At 37.9% G+C, this 24,454-nt stretch overlaps 1 protein-coding gene and 1 long non-coding RNA gene across 5 annotated transcripts in view; one reads left to right on the top strand and one right to left on the bottom strand.

Annotated features, from left to right (window-relative positions):
* Positions 1-20,744, bottom strand: part of LOC310884064 — a 33,235-nt gene extending 12,491 nt beyond the window's left edge. Inside the window, exons 1-3 of one of the 2 annotated variants that reach the window (XR_014574010.1) lie at positions 19,414-20,744; positions 18,257-18,348; positions 1,088-1,635 (exon numbers count right to left, since the gene is read on the bottom strand). This is a non-coding gene — a long non-coding RNA (uncharacterized lncRNA). Of the gene's footprint in view, positions 1-1,087; positions 1,636-18,256; positions 18,349-19,413 lie in introns of those variants that run through there. The other variant, XR_014574009.1, reaches the window with a different exon arrangement.
* The window catches only part of CA10 (carbonic anhydrase 10), a 202,014-nt gene that overhangs the window by 58,915 nt on the left and 118,645 nt on the right, over positions 1-24,454 (top strand). For all 3 annotated transcript variants that reach the window (XM_083805255.1, XM_083805254.1, XM_083805256.1), the window contains one exon: positions 20,769-20,911. In XM_083805255.1, the coding sequence (XP_083661381.1) occupies positions 20,769-20,911 (143 nt within the window). The remainder of the gene's footprint in view (positions 1-20,768; positions 20,912-24,454) is intronic.

Below are 24,454 nucleotides of genomic sequence, written 5' to 3'. Positions count from 1 at the left end.
AACCTGAACAGATGGCTAAAAAAATGAAAGCGGATGGTTGAGAAAAGGTCCCTCTGACATTCACTATGAGAGACAACAGTGGCTGTTAATAAAGCAGAGTTAATTCTATAGCAAGGAGTGAAATATTATTTAATCAGCGGCACTTCATACATAATTCAATTAACTGCCTTCACTCATCAGTATTAATGAGAGCTGGAGCTTGGATTAATGTGCTTGAGCTTCATAACAGCACTCCCAGTCTACTTAAATGCTGCCAAAACTTAATAAAGCACTGCCAATCAAATTACAGTATCTGAGCCCAGTGCATCAATGTACTGATATTACAAATCATCCTATGCTCATCATTGTTTGCTAATTCCTTATTTATGCTGATCTCTGCACTAAACAGTTTAATTAGTGTACAATGGTAGAATAAGTTAAATTTCTTACCACTTTCTTGATGATGTTTTTAGGATCATCCAGGTTTTTGAGCAGCAACTATAAATGGTGTTTCCATGTGCTTTCAGTGCATAATTTTTAAATAATTTATTATATATTTTTATTATATATTTTATTATTATATATATTTAAATAATAATTTTAAATATCAACTTTAATTTGTTGCATAGGCTGCCATAAAGGGATTTCTGTTAGTCACAAAAAATAGATTGCTGATTTCTTCTTCTGTTCTAAAGAACATTTCTATTGCTGTCTACTTTTGTAGACATAGCAAGGATCTCATCCTCAGTTACAACAACTTAACCCTAACTGTGCCATTTGCTGCTGCTAGTACTCCATGCACTTTCACCCCAGGAAGAGAAAAGAGACAAGGTTTCCAAAATACTTTCTCCTCTGCCATTACTGAATTTGATTCTTACGAAGCTGATACGGCTGCCCCATTAGATGCTGAGAAAACAAGTTTTGGGGGGATATATCACATTCAATGCAACCTGTGGCCAACCTCATTTAGGAAACTTCAGAAGCACTAAGCCAAACCTTACAGAACTGCTGAAGGTGGAGGCAGCCTGATGCTTATTCCACCTTTAACTGTACTGAAATAAATCTCTGCTGCTCCTCAAAATCCTTGGCCATGTTTCATCTGGGTGAATTAAGGCCGGATCACGGCACCCAAAAGGAGATTGAATTGCTGAAAAGTTCTTTGAAATGTAAGCTCTGGAAGCATTACAAACTGTCAGGAGAATCAGAATAAGATAAATGACATTATAGAAAAAACTACAGAAAGGCATGCATTTTTTATATTTCTTTTTAATCTTAACAGAAGGAAAGAAATGAAGATGTCAGAAAAATATATTATTGCCTACAACAGGGGCCTACCTGACAGTGTGAGGAGCCCACAGCGCAAGTTTTGGGGAAATTTTGTTTAAAAGGAATTTAGAACTATAGATCATTCAGAAACATGTTTTGCAGGACAGAGGCATGTGCAAGTCATACTTGAACAGATTCTGCAAAAATAGATTCTAATCCTTTGCTTTGCCTTTTGAATGTAATTCCTGTCATCTGGAGTGTGTGAAATCCAAGTAAAGAAAAGGTGCCATAACCATTCAGTTCCTCGATTTGAGGTGAAATATCAGACAAGGCTGAATTCGAAGAGGTGTCATTCTGTTGGGAGCTCTAACACTGATTTTGGCATCAAGTCTGTTGAGGATAAGAAGATTATAAAGTGCAGCACAATACATAAGAACAAGAGACAGCAACCAGACTTCTCTCAGATGAACAGAAAACCCAAATGTATTAAGTACCAAATAAGGACGAATGCTATTTATGCTATATGTTCACCAAGTACTGCCGTCTGAGGATTTGGCAATTCATCCAAAAATGTTGGATGGTTAATGCTAAGTTGGATATATTTTAAAAACTGAGAAAGTAATGGAGAACCAAATCCTTTTCAATAGTCAGTACGATTCTATTTAATCAGAGCCTCGGAAGCTTAGAATCTTTTTCATAAAGTTAGTGTTGTCTTCTATACCATGCGTTTGATAGGAATTTTAACAGAGAAGAATGCTTAAGTTTGCAGCAAGTATTTCCTGCTCCAATATCAGAAAAACCTTTAAAAGGGAGCAGATTTTCAGGTGATGACATTGCAAACACCTCACAGGTAATAAATGTTAAACTCTTAAATGAGCATTAAAAAACAACATCCACTTTGGAAAAACATTCGAATCTGCTGATGTTAAATCATACTTGACCCTTTTACCTTCTATTTAAAGTATAAGAAACAATTATCATTTGAAGGAAAAAGTATAGTGTCTACACAAAATCTGGTCTAGACTAAGAGGCGCTTAGGCTTTAAGATGTTTTAAGCACTAAAGTCAACAGAGGAAGGAGAAACTGAATTAGAAAATGGTTCTAAGTTTCAGACACTTTTGGTGACATTCAAAGTAAAAGATTGATCAGAAAAAAAATCAAAATACAGTGTTACTGTTCAGAATTTGAGAACAGAATGAAATGTGCCAATGCAAGTAGTATTTCAAGATGGAAAGAGAAAACTTGGTTATGAATGGATTGCAGCAGGATGCTTTTTTGGTAGTGGTTATATTTGCCAATGATATAAAAGCTGGCAACAAATACACTGCTATGTAATTATGAATGATCTAGACAGTTTAAAAACTAAAGAATAAGAAGTTCATAAAACTCCCTGCAGCAAAAGAATATGGTGCATGATGTGGAAGGACATACAGAAACCCCCCCATTCTCCCATCTGTACTCTAAATAGTAACGTAAAAAAACAGTAGACAATCTCAATTTTAGTAATTATCACAAAAAGTAGATCCTCCTGCCAACCTTTTGTACTGGTGAGTTTTATGCCCTCCACGGGGAGGGGCACAGACTGCACGCTGAGTGTCACTGTTGGTCGTAGCTCCTAAGTCAGCTGTAAATTCACAGATCCCAAGGCTAGATGCTGCTGCTAGATAATGGGTATGGATTTTCTGTACATCATGACTGTGTGTCATCCACCTACCACCTGTACTGAACCTAATAATTTGTCTGAATAAAGCAGTACTCCATAAACTTTACTGCTGAGCAAACAACAGTGTGCTGTTGGCAACATCATACTTTGCTCTCCCTTTCAGCTCATCAAAAGATGACTCAATTACCATTTAAAAGTTTATACTGCCTATGAAGTCAAGGACTGAAGAATTAGTAGTCAGCTTGAATGTGTTTTGAAAAGAGTAAATGTATCTTAATGTGAAGAACTGACAGGTTTGCATGCAAGTGTTAACAGATAAGCTGCGAGCCGGTTTTACCGATAATTTCAACTAGCAATATGTGTACAGTAAGTAACAGGCAGATGAAAATGACAGATTTTGTCAGCATTTAAGGGGGGATGGATCAGTCTGGTAATGAAAAAACTTGAACAAGCCTACCTAGTTTCTGCAGTTGCCCGAATTCAGAGAGAGACAGATTCAGAGATACAAAATGGGAAATACCCCCCAAATTGGCATCACAATTTATTCTCCTTCTGGAAAAGTCAAGGCAAAAGGCAACACTGGTAATTAGAAACATGCTTGTGGTTTTGAACATTTTGCTTTCTTAAGAGCTGTGGCAGGTATTTGACTCTAAGGCACTTTTACCATATTCAGGGAAGCATCCTTAATTTTACAGCTAGCTTGATGTTGAGCCTAAGCCTGAAACGTTATCTGGTTTTTAAGGGGTGAAAAGCAGCATACTGAATCTTAAATCTATTTATTGTACCTAGTGCCACCTGCTCCTGTACAGCTAGCAGCCAGATTGGTCATTGCCAAATTGAGGTTCTGTGAAATTTGATAAGGCAAAATTTAACCAAATTTCTTTGTAATTTAGAAATGCTAATGTACAAATGATAACGAGAACCTAGGAAAAAAATTAATAACTACTGACAAACTCAGGAATTTCAATTTAAGCCTCAGTCATAGCAAAATAGCAGGATGTGTGTGCAGACTGGTAAGTGGTTAAGTTTCAACACTTCCATCTTGAAAATTTTTTCCTAGAGTATTAGCCACAGAACATCCTGGGACATATTGCTTAAGATTAAAGAAAAATGTTTAAAGATAGCTGAGTTAAAAGACTTATTTTTCAGTAGGAGAGCAGACAGAACAGACAAGCTATCTGCATTCGTCTGTCATCCATATAATTCATCAAAATCTGCCTAGTAGATGGTTTATTACAATCAAAATTAGATGCACCTGAGGCTATAGAAATAAAATAAACATAGAACATACAGCTTAAAAGTAAAGTAAATATATCCTGTGCATCTCAGTAAGTTTTTGTATAAAGACTGGCAAGTTGCAGGAATTGTCCTAAACCTAATGACATGTTACTCAAAAGCACATTGTGACAGTGGTCTAATGGAGTTCAAATCAGATCTCTGAAGAGATTTTCTCCTCCTAGGTTTGAGTGTGTTCACTGGGTGATTTTCTCATTGGCCGTTACAGAAGGACCATGCATTGTACTAGGAAGTACAATTTGTGACTACTTTTATGTGGGCAATTAATGCATGTGTGAAGGAGACACCTCTAACATGCAAATAATGAATAGTTCCTGGGAGAAAGCTTGAGTCCATCAAAATTGTTTTGTTTTGTTTTAAAATACACTGTTAACACCTGTTTTAAATGTGAGCTTTATGCTTTACTTTTATTAAGTAATATTTGTTTTTGCAAAAAATGAGGTTCATCTGCTCAATGAGTTATAGAGCATTTCCAGACTTTTAAAGAGTTATGAGAAAGTGTCACCTGAGGGAGAAGAGATCTTAATGAAACTTCCTCGTGCTGCAAAAACTGTGCTTTCTACTTTTTCAAAGAATCTTCTAGAACTGGAGGCTTTGTAATCACTGGCGTCTTTAGGGATACCCAGGCAGGTTGGTGATGGCTACTGCAGACTTGTACACTAGGCAGTCCATCTGAACTGCTTTATCCAGGCATTTCATATGAACTTTTGATTTAAAGTGCATCACAAAATCCTCCCACCAATGATAGCAGCAGGAAACTTCAGGTGGTATCAGAGAAGAAAATTCCCAGAGGTTACAGTTTATGGAATTTTTCATCCTGCAAGTGCAGTGTATGTTTTTAAAGGAAGAGAAACTAAAAACGGGCAAGCCCAACTGTGTGAACAAAAATACAGTATTTTCCTCAGCCATTTGCAAATATCCCTTCTGCTTAAAAGGCTATGTCCACTTGGATTTTATAAGCTACATAACAAACATAGAAACATGCCAAGAAGCAGAAGTTTAAAAAGGGGAAATTCAGAGATTGTGAGAGACATTGAGCATAAATTTGCAATTAAATGTAGATAATTTAGTACCTTTTAGCAAGTGATGTGTATTCAGAATGTTTATATAGCTCAGGGAAGTATTTAACTACAAACACTAACTGTATTTTAACAAAAAAAAGTTTCACCCAGAAAAGAAAGATAATTTGAGATAACCTGATAACCATGGCTTTCCTGAAGCAAACAACACTGAAGACTGTTTTGCTGAAGAACTAATCAGAATTTTTTGAAACATGCACAAAAGGAGAGAAGGTGCTTTAGATAGTCTAAAATGAGATGTTCTTCCACAAAAAAAAAAAAAAAAAACAAAAGCAAAACCAAAAAACTGCAAGACATTGCAAGACATCCATTTTGAATCACCATGATTAAAACTGTTTTCTGCAAAACCAAGTAATGTTTTTAGCTACTACTTCTTTCTTGTTAGGAAATACTCAGTGCTCAAGTTGTTTCCTTTTGAAGCTGTTAAAATCTTCAAACTTAGTAAGTGTTGCCACTGAAGTCACACTGAGGCTTCAAAAGCGTGATTATTACTCAAGAACCACAATCATAGCAAATCTGTAGATTAACAAGAACACCAAGCATTGTTATGGTATTGAAATATCTTACATTTGAATGTGAAGATAGCAAAAAGTTTAATCTCAAGACTGAGGAGCAAATCATTGGACTAAGTCCCAAGCAATGATGTATAGAGACTATTTTCCTATGAAATTGGCCACAGTTAATGCTACAGAAAATAAATGAATTCTCCTCTTGTACATTAGGTAGTAGCCTAGTGATAAGTGTTCCAGGAATTGTCATTATATTGCTCTGCTGGTTTTCTTCAGAACCATAATAGATATATCAGCTGCCCTAACTGACAACAGCTAATAGCGCAGAACAAAGAAAAAGCATCACTATTGATGTAGATGAAGCTTCCAATGATAATTACCTAGCTGGGAAACTCAGACTTTGCCCTGTTTCTCTTGTACCACAATTATGTAGCCAAAGTTCTTTTGAGTTGTTCAGGTAGGACTTTATGAAGACAATGTTCCTAATGCTAGCCAAGAGGTTAGTTTTTATTTATTTTTACGATTCATGCTCAACTTTCCACTTAGAAAATATTCCGGAAACAAGCACTTTCCTCTCCATTTCCCTTGTAACATATTCAATCTTTTCTGTTAAAGAAAAAATGCAAATGTACTGGAGTAAGTTCAGTCACTGCACATAACATGGTTGCTAACCTACCGCTGCTCTTCCGCTAGGCTGAATGCAAACCAAGAGGGATTTTATTTCAATGTGCACCACTACAGCTGTTTGAAAAGCAGGCTAGGAAGTGTATTGTTTTGATTCTTGAAATACCCTTCTTAAAGCTCAGACAGAAAAATAATTATATGTATTGTTGTGAGATGAACATAGAAAGCTTTTCCTAAAGGAAAAACTGTTTGTCCTGTCAAGTCTCTCCATTCCCTTTCCCGTCTGCCAGGGACGGTGCTGAAATTCAATGAAGTGAACCAGAAAGAAATACAATTTTGATTGTAAGCCTGGTATTTACTTTTCTTTATTTGGCCAGATGATGCTGGAAAAACTTGTTGAGAGTAAACTTCATCTGTAGTGAATGGGTATTTGTACATGGCAATTGTAATAGGATTTATGATTACTGACTTAGCTTTGGTAGCTTTGTGTTAGACCAAGTTTAAACAGAAGTAAGAACATTAAAGGTGGCTAATCTGTACTTACTAAGCCTTCTGAATATTACTTCTACTGGAAGTGCACAATAGTAAAACACATTGCCATATATCTAAAGCACAAAAGGCTGTTATACAAAAATAAATGTTCAGTTCATAAATAATTTGTGTTCATTTTCACTGAAAGTACAAACTAAAATCATGCCAACTAACAGTAAATGTATTCAGCTAATATAGCTTGTGTTTAAAAATGAGTACTGTATTTTTTGCTAGTGTTAAGGCCAGACTGGAGCACTGATAGACACTGGCCAACCATATGGAACCAGTTTATCGTCCTAAATGATCGTTAGACAGGAGCAATTTCTCTGTTGGTACAAAGAACATTTATTTCAGTATGTTTATTCAACTAATTCAACATAAAACTGAAAAACCAAGTGGCAACTTCACTCAAATTTTTTTGCTTCCAAAAGAAAACCAGGTAGGAAAGGTTACAATCTGATAGTTGCCAAGACTTCAGAATTACTAGTTCAGTTGGTCATATTTCCAGGATTAGTTTGTATTTTGATTTCTAAAAATGGTAGCAAGTCTGTTACAAAGAAGTCAACTTGAACTTACATTTTCAGTGGTTATGAGGCTACAGTTTTTGCCTGCAAATGATGTTTTGTTGATTACCCAGCGTATTTGATAATATTCTTAATGAATTTTGGAGTGATTTAGGAGCTCAGAACCCTTAGAAAGTACTTTTGACATTAGTCACCTTTGCAGCCTTTTCCATGTACATAGCCATAAGTTTTCTGTCCCACTTGGATGTAACCATTTAATACTTCTTTCCCCTAAACCTCTTTCTCAGGGAAGGTATGATTTTTCTTATACTGCTAGAAAGACCATCAAATGCTGTATCCACAGGCTGGAATAATTCAGAAAATAAGATGTATTCGGGTCTCTGTGAAGGTCACAAGTAATAAAGCCTCCAAGGCACTATCTTCTGGTGAATCTTGGCTGCCAAAAAGGCAACATACATTATCCTTTACATGCTTCCCCTGGAAGCAATTGATGCTCATTCTTTCTGAGCTGTTACAGTCTCTGGCAGAGAGAAATAGGCTGTCGGGAGCATTCTAGAGCTACAGGTCGTCTGTTCTCCCTGTGACACTCTGAGAAGTAGATTATAGTTTTTGTGCCTGTGAGTGGCTTTACAATTTTGCATTCTGGGCAACAGACCTCTGAGTGGTCTCTCCACTGCTTTGCTAAAACATGGTGGTACTGCTGTGGTGCTTTTCAATGTGGAACAGTTACCTTGCAGATTGGATGATGCTTGTGCACTGCTATATTTCTCACATACCTAATGTTTGCTACTGTCAGTTTTCACAAACTGAAATAAGTCGCTGCAAGCAAAGAAAGCATCACACAGTTACTGCCTTACAAACTCGTGCCACCTACCAGTACTGGTCAGATGAGCAGCATTTTTCTGTAGTGCTCTGACTGACACTAGCATGAGGCACGCATACACACCCACAGCTTAAGAAAACAGTTAGCTAAGGAAGGGTTCAGGAAGGATTACTGCTGTGCTAAACAGCTTTGCAGTCATAACTTGTGGAGTTCTTAGGTGGAAATAATAGAGGGTTCTCCTTGGGGCAGCTATTTGATCTAACCTTGATCACAGACCTGGTGTCCACAGCTCAGTTGGTCCTGTTGGCTTTATGTGAGGTGGTGCATTTCCATTTTCAAGCACTGATGACAGCATTGCAGCACTATTACAGATCCTGTCTTACATCAAGAGGAAGTGTCCACTCTTTGCCAATAGCCCGCGTCAATTTTTTTACTGGCACATTGAGAACAAATTCGATCGTATGATTCAGTTGCTAGATTGAATTATGTTTGCCAGCAGTCAGAAGCTTCCGAATTATTCTGGGAACATACTCTTTGTATGTATGTGTTAACAGGGACATCAGGCATGACCAGATTAGAAACAGCATTGGCAGTATATTAGAATCCCACAAAAGTGTGATAGCATCACCCTACAACGCTGAGAGGAGATAGTTCCTTCAGCCTCCATCTTCAGAGTACCCATAACGTTCTGGCACCTCGGCTAACACTAACAGTCTCCTTGAGCTGTTTGCAAGTAATCTTGTCTGAACAGGCTGTCCTGTGGGTCTGCTCTCTGACCTGATGCTCAGTCACGTATCTCCTGGCCTCCCGCCAGCAGCTGGGAGGCTGCTGCGTTGCACAGCCCTGCCTTATTGCACAGCCTCTGTGCTTGCCCTCTTCCAGCTCCTTGTTTATATAATCCCTGGCCTGTTCTCCCCCATCCATCCCAAGATCCATTTACAAGGGAACTGCAGACGCTGAACCCAGAGGATGCACTAATAGGGTCCTGCCCAGTTCAGCTCCCTGGCCCAACACAAACCTTTTATGAACACACCGTCTGCCCTCTGGTGGCTATTTTTAGATGAAATTATGACAATACTTTGGCATTGAACTCTCATCTTCTGATTTAAGATTTCACTGTAGCATTTGAAAAGGCCTTTTCATAAAAAAAAAAAAAAGCATTAAGAAAATCATGTATGCCCTGGTGTTACATACTTAGATTTCTTAGCACCAAAGACCTAGTAACTGTAACATATCCACATATATATATTTACCTCCTTCCAGAGTTGATTCAAAATTTCAACAGCAAAATAGATGAAAATGCATATTCTGTGCTAAGTTCAACATAAACTTCAACCCCTATGGGCTAAGTCTACAGCAGCTGAAATCTGTAGGCTTTCTTAAGAAATATGTGGAACAGCAGTGGATCACCTGGTACCCTGCCCACCTACTCACTGTCCCCACACTTATTGCCTTGCCCCTGCACTGCTTTATACATTCCTGCACAAAGCCATTCCTTTTACATCCAGCACTCTCTCCTTAGAGTTATTTCCTTTTTCACTCTCAAGCAATGCCAGAGTATTAATTTGCTTGGCTCCCTTCCCCCACTCCCTTCTAGATTATTTTTATTGGAGGAGGGGGGGGAGGGTTGCAGACAAAACCAGTTTGAGAGTCTTCCCAGTTGCCTGTCTGATGGCAGCGCTGCAGAACATTCTTCTGTATTTAACCGCAAATACACAAACTTCAAAGTAAATAAGAAAACACTTAGTGGTGTCATTAAATACACATTTAGGTGAGTATTTAAGAACCTTCATAGCCTTGTGAAAACCAATACATTTTCAAAATGTTTTCTCACTGACAGCAGAACTCAGCAGTTTCATGCACTGCATCTCTCTTCAAAAGCAGCCTCAGCAAGATCAGCAAGGTTGTTTGGGAGCTCAGATTCACAGCAGAATTCAAAGCCGAATGCATTAGTGGACCAAAAGGTTTGAAATATGACCTTGTCATTAACAAAGTTGCAGTATATTTGAGCAACACATATGGCAATTAATCCAATAGTAGAACAGCTCCCAGTAATGGCAAGTTCCTTACGGAAACTTGGTTGAACGATAGGTGTGCAAAACCGTGAGTAAACAAGTAGTATTTGCCTGGCATTTGCTACAGAAGCCAACAGGACCAGGGACTAACCTGCCTGAGTAACTCTAACAAGCAGTGGCAGAAGAGGAAGTGAGTGACATGAGATGCCACTTCAGCTTTTGGTACGTTTTATTCATCGTCAACAAATGGCTAATTTCATTCTTCTCTGGTTTGTTTGGGGGCTTGCAGATAGACTTGTACCAATGCAGTTTCTTTCCTTTTTAAGCAGTTTCTCAGTATTTATGTTTGTACAGATTTTTTCTGGACAAGACAGCACACAGATAGAATTTTCAGATTATGTAAATGGCCCAGTTTTTCAAGAAAGTGACCTTCCACATTGTCCTGTGTTTTCTCTGATTTAAGAGAATTCTGAGAATATATTTCAGCATTTCTGAAAATTAAGCCAATAATGACCAGCCTTACACTTACTATACTAGTTACCATTTGACATTCAGCTGATTGATGATGCAGGGATCTGTTGGGTAGAAAACCGTTACATTTTCTATGCAGCGTATTTGTCCCTTGGTGCACATACAGAATACAAAAATCAGATAATGTGGCATCAACCAGAAGAATACCCTTGCACTCAGCTATCCACTTACATCTCAGACAGGAATTCCTATGTAAAGAGTTTGTCAAATCTAGAGATCAGTAGGATACAACACCTATTCTGGAGGAAGGGGAAAGGGCAGCAAGTGAGACTGTCCTCTAGAAGATGCTTAGCTATTGGGGCTCCTGTGCAACCAAGTTCTCCCTAAATCAGAGGGACCACTAAACCTTTTCTGCTTCTCCTGGTTGCGCATGCAGCACAGCAGAAATAGCCACGAGTATTTGAGCTGAATCACCCAGTGTAAGAGTGAAATTCTTCCTACACATGCAGGTTTTCCTAGGTAACTCTAGCTTCTGTATGCAGCAGCAGAAGCATATCTGCAGAGGCTATGTACCACGTGCTGCATGTACAAATCATTAAGAAAGCAGTGACTAGATTCAGAGCATAACTGCAGTTAGGAAAATGAGTAGATCACTTGGAAGATCAATTCCTGGACAGCAGTTAGCTGAGTGGTCTGATGTAGCAGCTAAGGAGAGGCCAAGGTTTCTTTCCATCCCAAAACATTTTGTAGTAATGGCTCTGTTTAGAGTTGTGGCTTGGCAGCACTGTGTTGGAATTCTAATAGATGAGTATTTCCCCAACAATATTTTCAGGCTGTAAGAGCATTTAGTCAGCTGTCCTAAAGACTTCTGGCCTTTCCAAGAACAATCAAAGTTAGAGCTTTGGTAAACTCACTGTGGAAACAGCATCCCCAGGCAGGGCCATAGCCCTGTGGAATGGGGTCAGAGAAATCTGATTACTCTAGAAAATATGAGAGCATAGAACATCAGTGTTACTGTCTTGAACTGTCATTACAGATAAGAACTGCAGCACTCAGTGGTGAGCTCTGTGCTTGCTCCTCGGTTGTCTTGGCAAGTCAGCAGAGCCAGGACATTTCTGCATTACGTGCTGTCATTAGCTGTAAGAGTCTTGTGGTACACAGCTACAAGTAATTCTCAAGAGGCCACTGTCATCCACAAATGTTTTAGAGATCAGGACTACTTAACCCTTACTGATGTTCCTTACACACTGCCCTTAAGTTTCCGTGCCAGCCTTCTCCAAACTGAATCATGTAATGCCCTGCAGTTTCTGAACATGATGCTTGTTATGTCCAGGCTAACGAACAAGTGAAGCGCTCAACAGATGCGGATGTTCAATTTGGCAAGAAATAGCTAGGTTCTGACTTACTACCTGAGCAGAGAGTTTTAGTAAGTCTGCTGTGAAGCACTGCAGTATCCAGTACTCCAGAAAGAGCACTTGTGGAAGAATAAAACATTACAAGAAAGCATATTTGTTCCTTCTTTCATTTCTATTTTTTAGAAAAAGGATCAATAATATCCCAAAGACATTAAAATAAAACAACCTATAGACAATAATTGCTGAATAAGCAGTCTCTTTCCTTTAAAAAACGTTTTAAATTACTTTATCTGAACAGTTTTCTACTGTGTCCCAATTTCATCTATTTGAAGCTTTCTTCAATTTTTCTTCTGGATCTTCTCTAAAACCTTAGTGCTCTCACCCTGCCTCAGATCAGTCACTCATTTTAGTAGCAACAAAGTCCCCAGATTTACAGAATGAAAAACAGCACAAACAGAAAAATGAAAGATGAAACATGAAGAGGAAAGGTTGTGCTTAGAGGTATGTGATGCTCAAAACCTGGGTATCTTACATTTCAGTTTAAAGGACAGAATGACCATCACAGCTCTTTTGCCCTTTCAGTCTACCTTTAAATCCAGGACAAACTCTTCCTCTTTTCCACCCCACAAGTTACAATGAACATCAGGCAAACTTAACTCAGTTGTGATTGCCAACTCGTTCTTTGCCTGCTTCAAGGGGAATGTGTTGAACCATGGCAGTGACTGATCACTGAGAGACTGACCCGGCTCGATGAGAAGCTGCCAGCTAGTGGCAGGTAATTGATGCAGCTAGTTACTCATACAGGCATCCCAGGCACCGGGATATTATGGGCAGACATAAGGGAGACAAATGTTTTAACTGAATGGAAGGCAGGCAGGGATCCAGACCACATGGATTCTCAGTATCTTGTGTTCTTTCAGAAAAGGGGAAGAGGGTGGTGCTTTCCCCCCATCCCATCTTTTAATTTTCAGCTGTTCTACCAAGAAGGATTTCCTTTATCCAAGACTAGAGTTCAGTCTGTGCTGTCTCCACTAAACAGCTCAGTTTCTTTAACCTTTAAAGCAAACCGTCCTTGAACCTGTTTTCAGTTTAATTTCTTGCCATAGTTATTCTAAATCTTTCAGCAGTGCAAACTTCACTAACGTTACAGAGACAAACAGTTTTTCCCAAGACTGTATCTCCTTTCTGAACAACAGAAAGCACATTGCATTTTCAAAGCAGTAGTAACAAAGACCCTAGAAAATTCTTACTGAAGCTGCTTAGTCTTAGACCTGGACATACCTCTGCCTGTAGACACACCACTGCCATATTAATAATGCAAAAGATGAGAGAATGGGAAAGGCATCTCTAAGTACCTTTTAAGTAGCTGACCTGTATTTTGGGAAAGGGTGAAGTAGCGTGTGATTGTACAGTTTTAAGATACGTGTTAACTGTCCACATTGTGACACAAGATCTAATTACATACTGTTGTATAACTGCTCTCTACCTTATCATTAACATTGTTTATAAATGTGAATTACTTTGTTCTTATCAGTGTGATGAAGGAAGTCGTGGTGTTATCTGCACTGGTATCCCAAATGTGTACATGAAAATAAGCAAAAGCTTGGAAGGTTAAAGGTCACTAATTGTGATTACTAAATACTTTTTTTTCTGGGTAATATCTTTAATTGAAGAAAATGCTTAATTAGGCAGAAATGAGAAGCTATAATTTAAAAGGTAAATTGAGAAGAGTATTGCAGGGTGTCTGTATTAAAGCTACACTTTTAAAAAGTATATTTCCAGAATCTTAACCTTTCATATACCCTTTCTAGTTTTTTCCCCCCTCATTTAGCCAGTGGAGTTGTTGAACTTCCCGTCATTGAGAATTTTTCATACAAAGGGAAGATGACATTCAAACAGACCAGTATGGAACGACTAGTATGATGCTGTTGAGTTCTTCATGATTCCTATTTTTTGATACGTTTCAAGATCTATTGGTGAAAAAATTTATTTCTTTTCGATAATGGCAGTGCTGTCTTATTCTCAGTGATGTATTTCAGCTATCAACTTTTTGCTTGTTAAAAAGAAATCGGAATACTTTCAGTTCTCAAGTTTGAAGCCATTATGATACTGTCTGATATTACTGCGGTCTGGAGATTTCTGTGACCAATTACTTACATGAATGCCATTCTATACTCTGTCATTTCTTTAGTGTCCCTGATTTATCTCTCAAAGCCTTTATGACTTTACATTTGGCTTTTATGTAGAAGCAAAGCAGGTCATGTGGTTATCCAGAGGCATTAGTATGGTAATTTTCTTCACGTTGAGTAGGTGGAAATAATTAATGGACTGCTTTATTGATGTACATAGATAGCTGATTCTCTCTGTGGTTTCAATTCCCAGCTTCAATAAAGTAGCTTGAGATTTTATCTGAGGGACCAGTAATTACACAGGGCAAGAATAATTGCTGCACAAATACAATCTGATTGTGTTTCATGCTATTGCCAAGGCTGATGGTAAAGCTTAAATATATAAACAAGAACTGCTGCATGAATAAGTTGACTCCTTTTGTTTAAACTTGTGGACTCTAGAGTAACTTAAATTCACAAAATCTGTGCTCTTGAAAGCTGGGCAAATTTCAAGGAGAAAGTTATAGTCTCAGTGTAACACAAATAACTTCACTGTCTTGTCTAGATCTCATCTCCTATTATGGACTGTGACCAGTAGAAGCCTTGGGAAAAATAAGCAACTATTAAACAATATTTCCTTTTGCTTCCAGCAAGTTGCTATTTAGGGTTTCTCTGCAACAAATAGCTCAATTCTTCAGTCCTGTTCTCTATGGGGAGGGAAAAGGTGGAAATTAATTCCACGTGCCTGTTTGCTTTTAGGTCTGGAGACCTGCAAGTAGAAGACTCCTTAAGTCTCTTTAAAAATATGATCTTATTTGCTACTTTTTAATCCTCTGAAGCAGTACAGATTTTAAGTGATGATTTTGGCAATTCAAGTCACCATGGTATTCATCCAAGAGTTCTGACTGACCTCAGTGAATTTGTTTATTTTGTCAGTTTATACTAAAAGTAATTTTCTGATGCTCGACTTTGAGACAGTTTCTCAGATTCATTCCCCATAAAGAAGCTCCTGTGAGGGAACCTCCCTAGGCACCTTTGTAAGCAATAAGGAGAAGAATTGATATAGCTTTGCTGCTACGTTATCTTTCGCGTGCTTCTTTTGCAACAACCAGCTGGTCCTACAGACTCTGACAGGATCCTTGCCTCTCATACACTTGAGAGAAGTTGTTAGTGGTTTTTATGATTTTAGCAAATTGTTCTTCAATATATTCTCTTGACTTGTCTTATTTAGTTTTATATTTAACATGTCAGAGTTATCATTTTTTCCATTTTTCTTATTTGAACACCATTTTTTGAAGGATTCTTACTTTGGCTGCTTTCTTCATTTTTGTTGACACTGACTTTTCCTTGACCCTATTTAAACAGAGGCTCTGAATAAACACACAACACCCAGTTTGGCTTACACTCCAGCAGTCCCAGTGTCCATTTTACCATTTAGTTCTTTTTCTTAAAGTGGTTACACAAAAATTCACTATATAAGGGTTTTTAATTTATATATGAAAATATTAAATTCAGTATAGTAGTATCTATTATACAGAGCACCTCTTCTATAGAGGCATCTTAAACTAGAGTCTCTGCATTGCTCAGGTCTAAATCAGAGGTTGCTTCCTCAGTGAAAGGTTTGCACAGCAAACGCTCCCCTTACCACGTGTTAAAAACAATGCCGAAATGATTTTACTGTCCTACTTATTCCAAGCGCCCAGTGCAGGAAGCAAGATCAGACCAGTAAGACACATGAGGTAGACAGGAGGTTGGTGCCAGAATAGTCTCAGCTTGTTCTATCACTGAAAACGTCATTTTTATTATTTTATTTTATTTTTTTATCATGCTTTTCTCCCAGACATCCTCTATTTGTTCTGGTGCAATTCTATCTCATCTACTTATATGAGGCAACAAGGAACGTATTAGAACAGCTACTGCGTCCTACTCAGAAGCTATAGTGAGAAACACTGGGGTATTTCCTGGATATTACAGAACTTTGCAGTCACACAGAGAGTCAGAGTCATTTCAGAATGAAAAACATCTGGGATTTCCATGTAGCAAACTGACAGCCCAGAACAGCCTTACTACAGGATGAGCCCCAGGAGCACTCTGCCCCCAGAGCCATGCGTGCAAGAAGTGCCAAGCTGTCCCCCACTCTGAGGGTTGCATCTCTTCTCCTCTGAGCTAGACCAAATCTCTTTCAGCCAGTGCCTCGCAAGGACTCTTCAGAAAGCACCTCAAAGAAGTTCTGGTTAGACTTGTGGCTTTGCTAAGAGCAAGATGCAGAAAGAGGACAGGGCAGAATTCAAACTGCTTTGTAAGTAAGCCCTCCAGTGCCAGAGAAATAAACCGGGAGACTACTTACCTGTCCCCAACCCTTTCATGACCTAGACCTATCAATCTAACATCTTTTCTAAGATCAAGTAATATTTCAGATATAGTACACAGCATGCACCCCTGATCCCATACTAGGAAAATTTCTGCCTCTCATCTCAGAGCGTGGAGATTTGTTACTACTGCCTTCTCTACCTCCTTACAGATATTCAGAAGCCATCAGGAGATGGTGCTGGGCAGCTGGTACTGGGTGACCCTTCCTGAGCAGGGCCCAGATGACCTCCAGAGGTCCCTTCCAACCTCAGCCGTTCTGTGGTTGTGTAACATGAGTGCATACTGCTACATGTCCAACACACACTACAGACAGTATGACAGTATGGACACCCTTTTCATTGCTTTGCTTTTCCTCTTGAGATGCATTTATTCAGGCAAATCCACAGCAGTGATCACTAGGAGAATTGCATTCAATCCTTACTTTATTGTTCTAGCTGCTATTATTTCACTGTTGTTATGCATAGCTTTGGTGAAAGCCATCAGAATCCCTCATTCTATCGTGTCATGCTGATACTAGAGCATCTTCATATATCTCAATATAACTTGCCCAGTAAATTGAAAAAACTAGCAGCTGCAAGAAGATCCAGGCTATGAATAAGGATATCAGCAATTTTTGCATAGGTATAATAAAATGTGATCCCCTCACCTCCTTCCCACATAACACACACAAAACCTGTTGTCCATAGTGCACAAACACAAAGTAAATAGACTTTGAATTTATCCAATTTTCTTTCTGTTATGAGAAGGTTGAAGGCATGACACTGGTCAGGCAAAAACTTGTCACCTCATATCTGTGTAACATGTTTGTGAGAAATGAGCTCAAGCAGTGTAAGTTTAGGAGGATTTATAGACAAAGGCAGAGATGACATGATCAATATACTGAAACTTTTGGCAGAAGGACCAGTAGCTGGAGAACCTTGTAAATGAGATTGTAAACTCCTGTGTGGGCTGCATGCAAACTAACTTATAAGAGCAGCTGCTGGACAGCACAGGAGCTGGGCTGCTGTCAAGAATGCTTCAGAGGTCCACACAAAAAGATGCAGCATATTCCCACTCACACATGACCAGATATTTATGGAAATACAATGCACGTAATGGTGATGAAGGAGGTACTGTTTCATTAAGAACCTACTCTCTAGTAGAACTTTCCCTGATAGTTAACCTGGAATGATAGAATAATGAATATTTTGCTATGTTTTCCTAAATTCAGCTACTAATATCTTTAGGCTAATCAGTTAATTCAGTACTTACATTTAATTTAAGCCTTGGTTTTCTACATGAATACTGCTGGGATTTTTCCATCATGGTTCTGAATACTTTTCTATTACTTTGAGCATCTAAGCAGCAATTACTTCAATTAAATATAATTAGACATTAATATTGCATGATATCCCCATCCACTAGTTAACTTAGGTGTGCACACTTAGGTCAGTCTTCCCTAATTAACCTTTGGTTGAAGCATAAGCAAAGTCTTTCTGATCACAGAGGAAAGTTTACCATTACTGTACTTTCCGTCCAACCGTATATAATAGAGATAGCACCAAGCACATCTTGAGGAGATGCTCAAGCATAAGCTTCCCAGGCATTTAGAAAGACATCAGAGATAACAGCACAAAGTTATATGTCTGGGTGACAAGACTAACCTTTTCTGTGCTGCATCAAGTAAGAGCTCCACCTCCTTGACTTCCCAGCAGTGGGCCAGCATGACCAGCAGTGCACAGAATGCAGAGTTGACCTGTCAGGACCAGAAGGGACATTATGAAATATCCACTCATAAAAGATATTTTCCATCATGGCTCTTCTGGGACAATCTCAGTTACATCATAAGTTCTTTAAGTAATACAAACTTGAAGATAATGGACTGCCCTATTTAGCTTACCGTTTTATTGCCCTTACCATGTCTGGCTTGTTTGTTTCTAAAAGGATTGCTAAAGAACTACGCACTTTTAACAATACCAGAAGTATTCTTGCCCAAAAGATTTTTAGAAACCATCTCAGTAACATATTTCCTTTTGAATGTTTTCTCTCTTGAACCTACAGCTCTACAGTTTCATCATTAATATTTTGTTTGAATTAACACCACAGTGGGATCTATCAAGGTAAACCTGACCATCTCAATTAAGCAAGACTTAATTTAGGCCTCTGCATAATGAGGTATTTTCTCTCTGATGAAATCTATACTGAGATCCTATGGTATTTCCCTTAAAAAAAGTCACATAAATAATGAAACGTACTTTGTTTTACTTTAAACTGTACTACATTTATTTTATTCATTTTCAGTGCATTAGCGCTATTGCTTAGTATACTCTGGAAACTCCCGAGGTTACCTAGATTTCCCATGGAAGTAGAAATTGACTAGTAGAATAGACAGAGGAGGTGCAGGCACACAGACTAGAGACTAGTAGAAAAAAAGAAAAAGCTTTCACTGAAAAAGGAGTTTTCAGGAATTTTGTAAAAGAAATAATATCTATGAATGATAGCTTGTAAGCTACTGCAATAGGCTGATACTCCACTGCAAAACACTTTTCATCACTTCTGTGTAGATACTTAAGCTAAAGCTATGCTGTGCAACGACATCCTGAGAAATCCTAAAGATTATTTACTTTTGTAGCACAGTTAGACATAAAGTTATATACTAACTTACAGATTAAAATTAAACTTTGATTGGGTCAACATTAAACTTTCAGGGCAAAAAATGAGCTGTTTATAAAGTATAACACAAAAGCACAAGTATCAGCCACTGTCCTGAGGCTACAGTACTTGGAAGAGATCTTCCTCCTGTCTCCCCTCAAAGAAATACCTTCCCAATGCATTAAGTCCACTGCAAATGGACTTATCTGGGTCAAATCCAAGCAACGCTCCATGTAGGTTCTCACTAGAGTAACCAAAAACTGCAGGCAGAAGCAAGTATTCACACTACAAAGTCCTCCAAACAGCAGGCTGTAGCAACCAGAAGGCTTTTTATAAGCAGCGATGGGTTGTGTGCACCTCCACCCTCTAGGCAAAACACCTGTGCTTCTGCCCCAGGGGCTCAGCCACAGGATCCTTCCCCCAGCCTGGGTTTGTAGCCTTTGTCACACAGTTGATTAGAAGAATGCTGAGAGGCTCGAAGGTTAAGAAAACTTTCAACAAAACATAAAAAGAAAAAAGAAAACCAACAAAGAACAGCAACATGAGCACCACTGAAATTCCCACCTGCTACACGAAACCACACAGAAAAATTCTGATAAAGTCAAAGTTGCCTTATATACTTTAGACAGGGATAAAGTGTGCACCTAAGTTTGAATCTGTCTCCCTGTATTTTATTAGTTGCTTATTGCTCATTTAGTCAGGATTTTTTCAGCATCCAATGAGAGGCTGACATTGTCTGTAAACTGCAGATTAGATGCAATAGGAACCTTCAACCTGCGGTTATCTGATGAGAAGCAGTATATAGCTAATCAGATCACATTTCTTCCTTTTCCAATCAGGGACGCAGAACCTTTTAAAGTAACTCAGCTTGTCAAAAGTCAGGGGTTCCTCCATGTTCCAAACCGTTGCACATACAGGGAAGGAACCATCACCACCAGAGCATGGCTTTTTCAACAAGATTTTTTTTTAGATCCTATTCTGACTTAAGAAAGACTTGGGTGAATGGAATAGAAATGAACAGAACCTGTCTAGAGAGCAGGCCTGTTCTCTGGGATCACACTATGCGTTTCTCCTACAATTAAGCTGTATTTTTTAATGAATTCTACTAAATATAAAAACTTTTATGAAGTTGAGTAAAACGGAATGGTTTCAGTCCAATGACACATAGTATGTATGTAAAATTAGCATAAGGACAAATGAGTCACATACCTATTGCTAAGTAAATATTCTATAAGACTGACAACAAAGAAGCTATTTATAATTGAATCTGGGATTACAGCTAGGTACATTCATAAAGGCAAAAAAATACACCTTCTTTCCTGATACAAAAATATATGAAACAATATATTTTGGTCTTTGTGTAGGAAGTTTTAAATATCAAGTGCTAGATGAATTTGCCAGTGTTCATTTCCAATGTGTGCATGCAAAGAGCATGACAAGTTTAATTGTCTGGCTATCTGCCTTGCATGTATTTCTCTACTTTTTCCAGACTTTTCTTGAACTTACACTTTTTTTGTTTTACAGTTCCCTCCTTTTGGGGTTTGGTGAACTCAGCTTGGAATCTTTGCTCTGTCGGGAAAAGACAGTCACCTGTCAATATTGAAACCAGCCATATGATTTTTGATCCCTTCTTAACACCACTTCGCATAAACACAGGGGGAAGAAAGGTAGGTGTTCTATCATGTTCCGGTATAAAAACAAGACATTAATAGACTTACAAACATTTGCTGTACTTTATATTTCTAAAGCATTTACACTTCTGTCTCAGTCGGATCTGAGGCAGAATAAGAGCAACGCAATCCTTTGCAAATTGTTCAATTTCATTCACCATTGGAGAGAGAGCAGCCATACATTTTCAGATGTCTTCTAGCCCATATTTATAATTTCACATGAAACTCTGCTGTCTGGAAGAAAAGCATCTCACTTTTAGAAACTGCGTGTTTATAATTAAATTTGGTGTTCACCCTGAATGGCATTTTAAAGCCATTATTCTAAAAGCGTTGTTTAAGATGGCCAGAACCTTCTTTTATTCATCTAAATCAGGATAACATTGCAGTAACATCATTTTAAGGGGTAGGAAGGGATGAATGACTTTATTTGTATTAAGAAATAAAGGGAACTGTGTGATTCATATCCAGGCACAGGACAAGCAGATAAACATGTTCAAAAAATAACCTGGTTTCTGTGTTCTGGAGAGTATTGTCACTTAGACTCATAGGAAGATTTTTTTTTTTATTGGACATATCCTGACATACATTAATTAGAAAATAAAATGACATTTATTTTAATAGATCATAAGTAAATCTCCAAAGATATTGGATCAGATGGAAGTGATAGGTTGATGAAGACTTTCTCAGCTTAAAAATTTTTTTTTCAGATAAAATCAGCATGGTAATTCCTTGTTGAAAAGTGACTGACATGGCTGACTAGTTTGTTAAGCTCTGTTTCTGACCAATAATACTTTTTAAATGTTGTATATAGAAACCTTATCTTGCTTAAACAGATTTGGGAAGTTTATCTTAAAAAAATGAGGTGTGCAACCACAGTCATCTTGGGTTAGCTAATGCGTCTAACCTGTGGCTCAGGAACCTATGCATGCTGTTCAAACAGGCGGAGATTGGTGTCTGAGGTATGTGTACACACCAGAATACTACTGATAGGTCCTCATTAGTGATCTTTTTATACTGTATCTAAGTTATGGTAAAAGCTAAAATTTGTACAAGTTTTTTATTGTAGTAAAAAACTCAAGCTCAGTGACGTTTCTACAAGTTTTTGCAACTCAGATATTGTAGCGTTGTGCTAATACATGCATATAGGTCAAAGTAATTCACGAGAAATTATTTATGGCTATGAATTTAAAAAACACTCAAGTATGTGCATTTGTGCTTGTTGACTCAGAGCTAATAAGCAGAATTAAAACTTTTATATGTCAGTGTATAACTTAAAAAAAATGTGGCAAGTTAGGAAATCTAAACAATGAAAGCAGATTTGGATCCCAAGTATGTTTCACTCTTAATAGTCTCCTGTTCATACCAGTAGCATATTTAGGGACGTTTTACATACATGGTTCTTAAAATGATTTTCTGCATCGCTGAGGTTAGGTACTAATTCATTCTTCCCTTTTATGTTTACTAAAGAATTATACTTACTAAAAATTAGGGGTGCAGACAAATTTTAGCAGACAGCACTGGAAGAATCAGCCACTTCCATTTCTGAGATATACTTTGTTCCAAAATTACCATGCTGAGTGAAATATTAATTTGAAATTAATTTGATTATCCTTAATGATTTTATATTTTTTTTTTACTAAAGAATACATTCACAGTATGGAAGTTTAAGAGCAATCCTCAAAAAAATGATGTATCAATTCTGTTCATCCAACTGGAGGGTTTATATTTTTCAAATCTCAAATTATTTTACAAATTAAACATCTTGTTCCTAGTAGAGTCTGTTAGTACACTTGGAAACAATCATTAGTTCCTAATTTTTCTGTTTTGTTTGTTTGTTTCCCTACGTGGGCATGTTTAAAATGGTATTTTAAAGATTTGTTGCTTATTCTACGTGGACAGTTCTTTTATTCAGTCCCTGTAACACAGAGCAATGCAAATGAAAAAGCGCTGTGACTTACAATATTGGAACTAGCAGAGACTAACAAAAGGTATTCCAAAATCATTTATCTTCTCCTGTTGTCTTGACAAATTAGATTTCTTCTGGAAAAAAATGTGAGATGGGAATTTGCTCTGTATAGAATCATAGAATCATAGAATATCCTGAGTTGGAAGGGACCCATAAGGATCATCAAGTCCAACTCCTGGCACCGCACAGGTCTGCCCAAAAGTTTAGACCACGTGACTGGTGCACAGTCCAATCGCTTCTTAAATTCAGGCAGGCTTGGTGCAGTGACTACTTCACTGGGGAGCCTGTTCCAGTGTGCAGCCACCCTCTTGGTGAAGAACCTCTTCCTGATGTCTAGCCTAAACTTCCCCTGCCTCAGCTTAACACCGTTCCCACGGGTCCTATCACTGGTGATAATGGAGAATAGGTCACCTGCCTCTCCACTCCCCCTCGCGAGGAAGTTGTAGATGTACTTCCCATTGAGCTTCTGGTGGTACATGTGCACGTAGACCAGAATTGATGTAAACTTCCTCAGAGAAAGGAGAAAATGGTGGTATTGTTACTTACTGAAGGACAGTAATGCTCCCAACTATGGTCCAAATTTCAGGGGAATATGCACGTTTTGCTTTATACACAGAAATGCATTGAGACTTTTCATTTTGATACAAAAAAAAAAGCTGTATCAATTTTGCTATGTATGTAAAGAATGACATTTTTCAGGTTCTTTATAAACTACAGTATGACATAATGCAAAAGTCAAGAAAAAAATTACATGGGCATTGTCAGTGAATCAAAGCAAGGAGTTTCAGACTATTTAATGTCTTCAGCAGTTCTAAGAATTTAACTGGTTTTTATCCCATTTCAGGATGAAGCAAATGTCTGATTATTAATAAAATATCAGAAGCATGAAGGGCCTGGGAGATGTTATATCAGTAATGAGATATTCTTATCTTACAAATGTTATCCTGCTGCTGTCAAGCAGTGATAGCTTTCTATCATGTTATGAGAACAGGATTTGTTCTAGTTATGGCTAATCTATTTTAGAGATAGTTCTAAAATGGCTGAATCAAAATGCTCCTTTAAGGAAAAGATTGCAATTTTATGCCTTAAAAAATCTTTTCTCATAGTTAAGGCTTCAGTGTGGAGTTGATTTGGCAGGTAGTATATTTATGCTCACTTTTTTGGTAATGTGTTTTATACGTTAAAAACTGAGGTGTGTTTCAGTTGGGCTGAAGCACTTCAGTTTCAGGGCAATGAACCAATTGGTATAGCAGCCAGGGAATTTCTTAGACAAGACTTTACTGTGATTATGCTGTACACTAAAGAAATTTATGGAACTGATCCTAAGAAAAATGATGAATAAATGAAAAAGGTGGTTGATATGGTTTCAAATCAAAGTTATAATAAACTAGCTTAAATACACAAGAGACAGGTAGTTGCATACAGAGACAAAATTATACATGGCTTGTGAAAAGGGAGCTGGAGGAGTCATGCCTTAGGAGAGCAGCTAGAGGGAAGGAAGTTTTCATACCAGTTACTCTTGAAACAGTAACTTCAAATTTTTAACAAAGATTTCTTCTATTAACATAGAAATC

This window comes from Anser anser, assembly GCF_964211835.1.
Source record: "Anser anser genome assembly, chromosome: 19".
NCBI lineage: Eukaryota > Metazoa > Chordata > Aves > Anseriformes > Anatidae > Anser > Anser anser.
The sequence above is the reverse complement of the archived record's forward strand: the minus strand, read 5'-3'. Positions and strand labels throughout refer to the sequence as shown.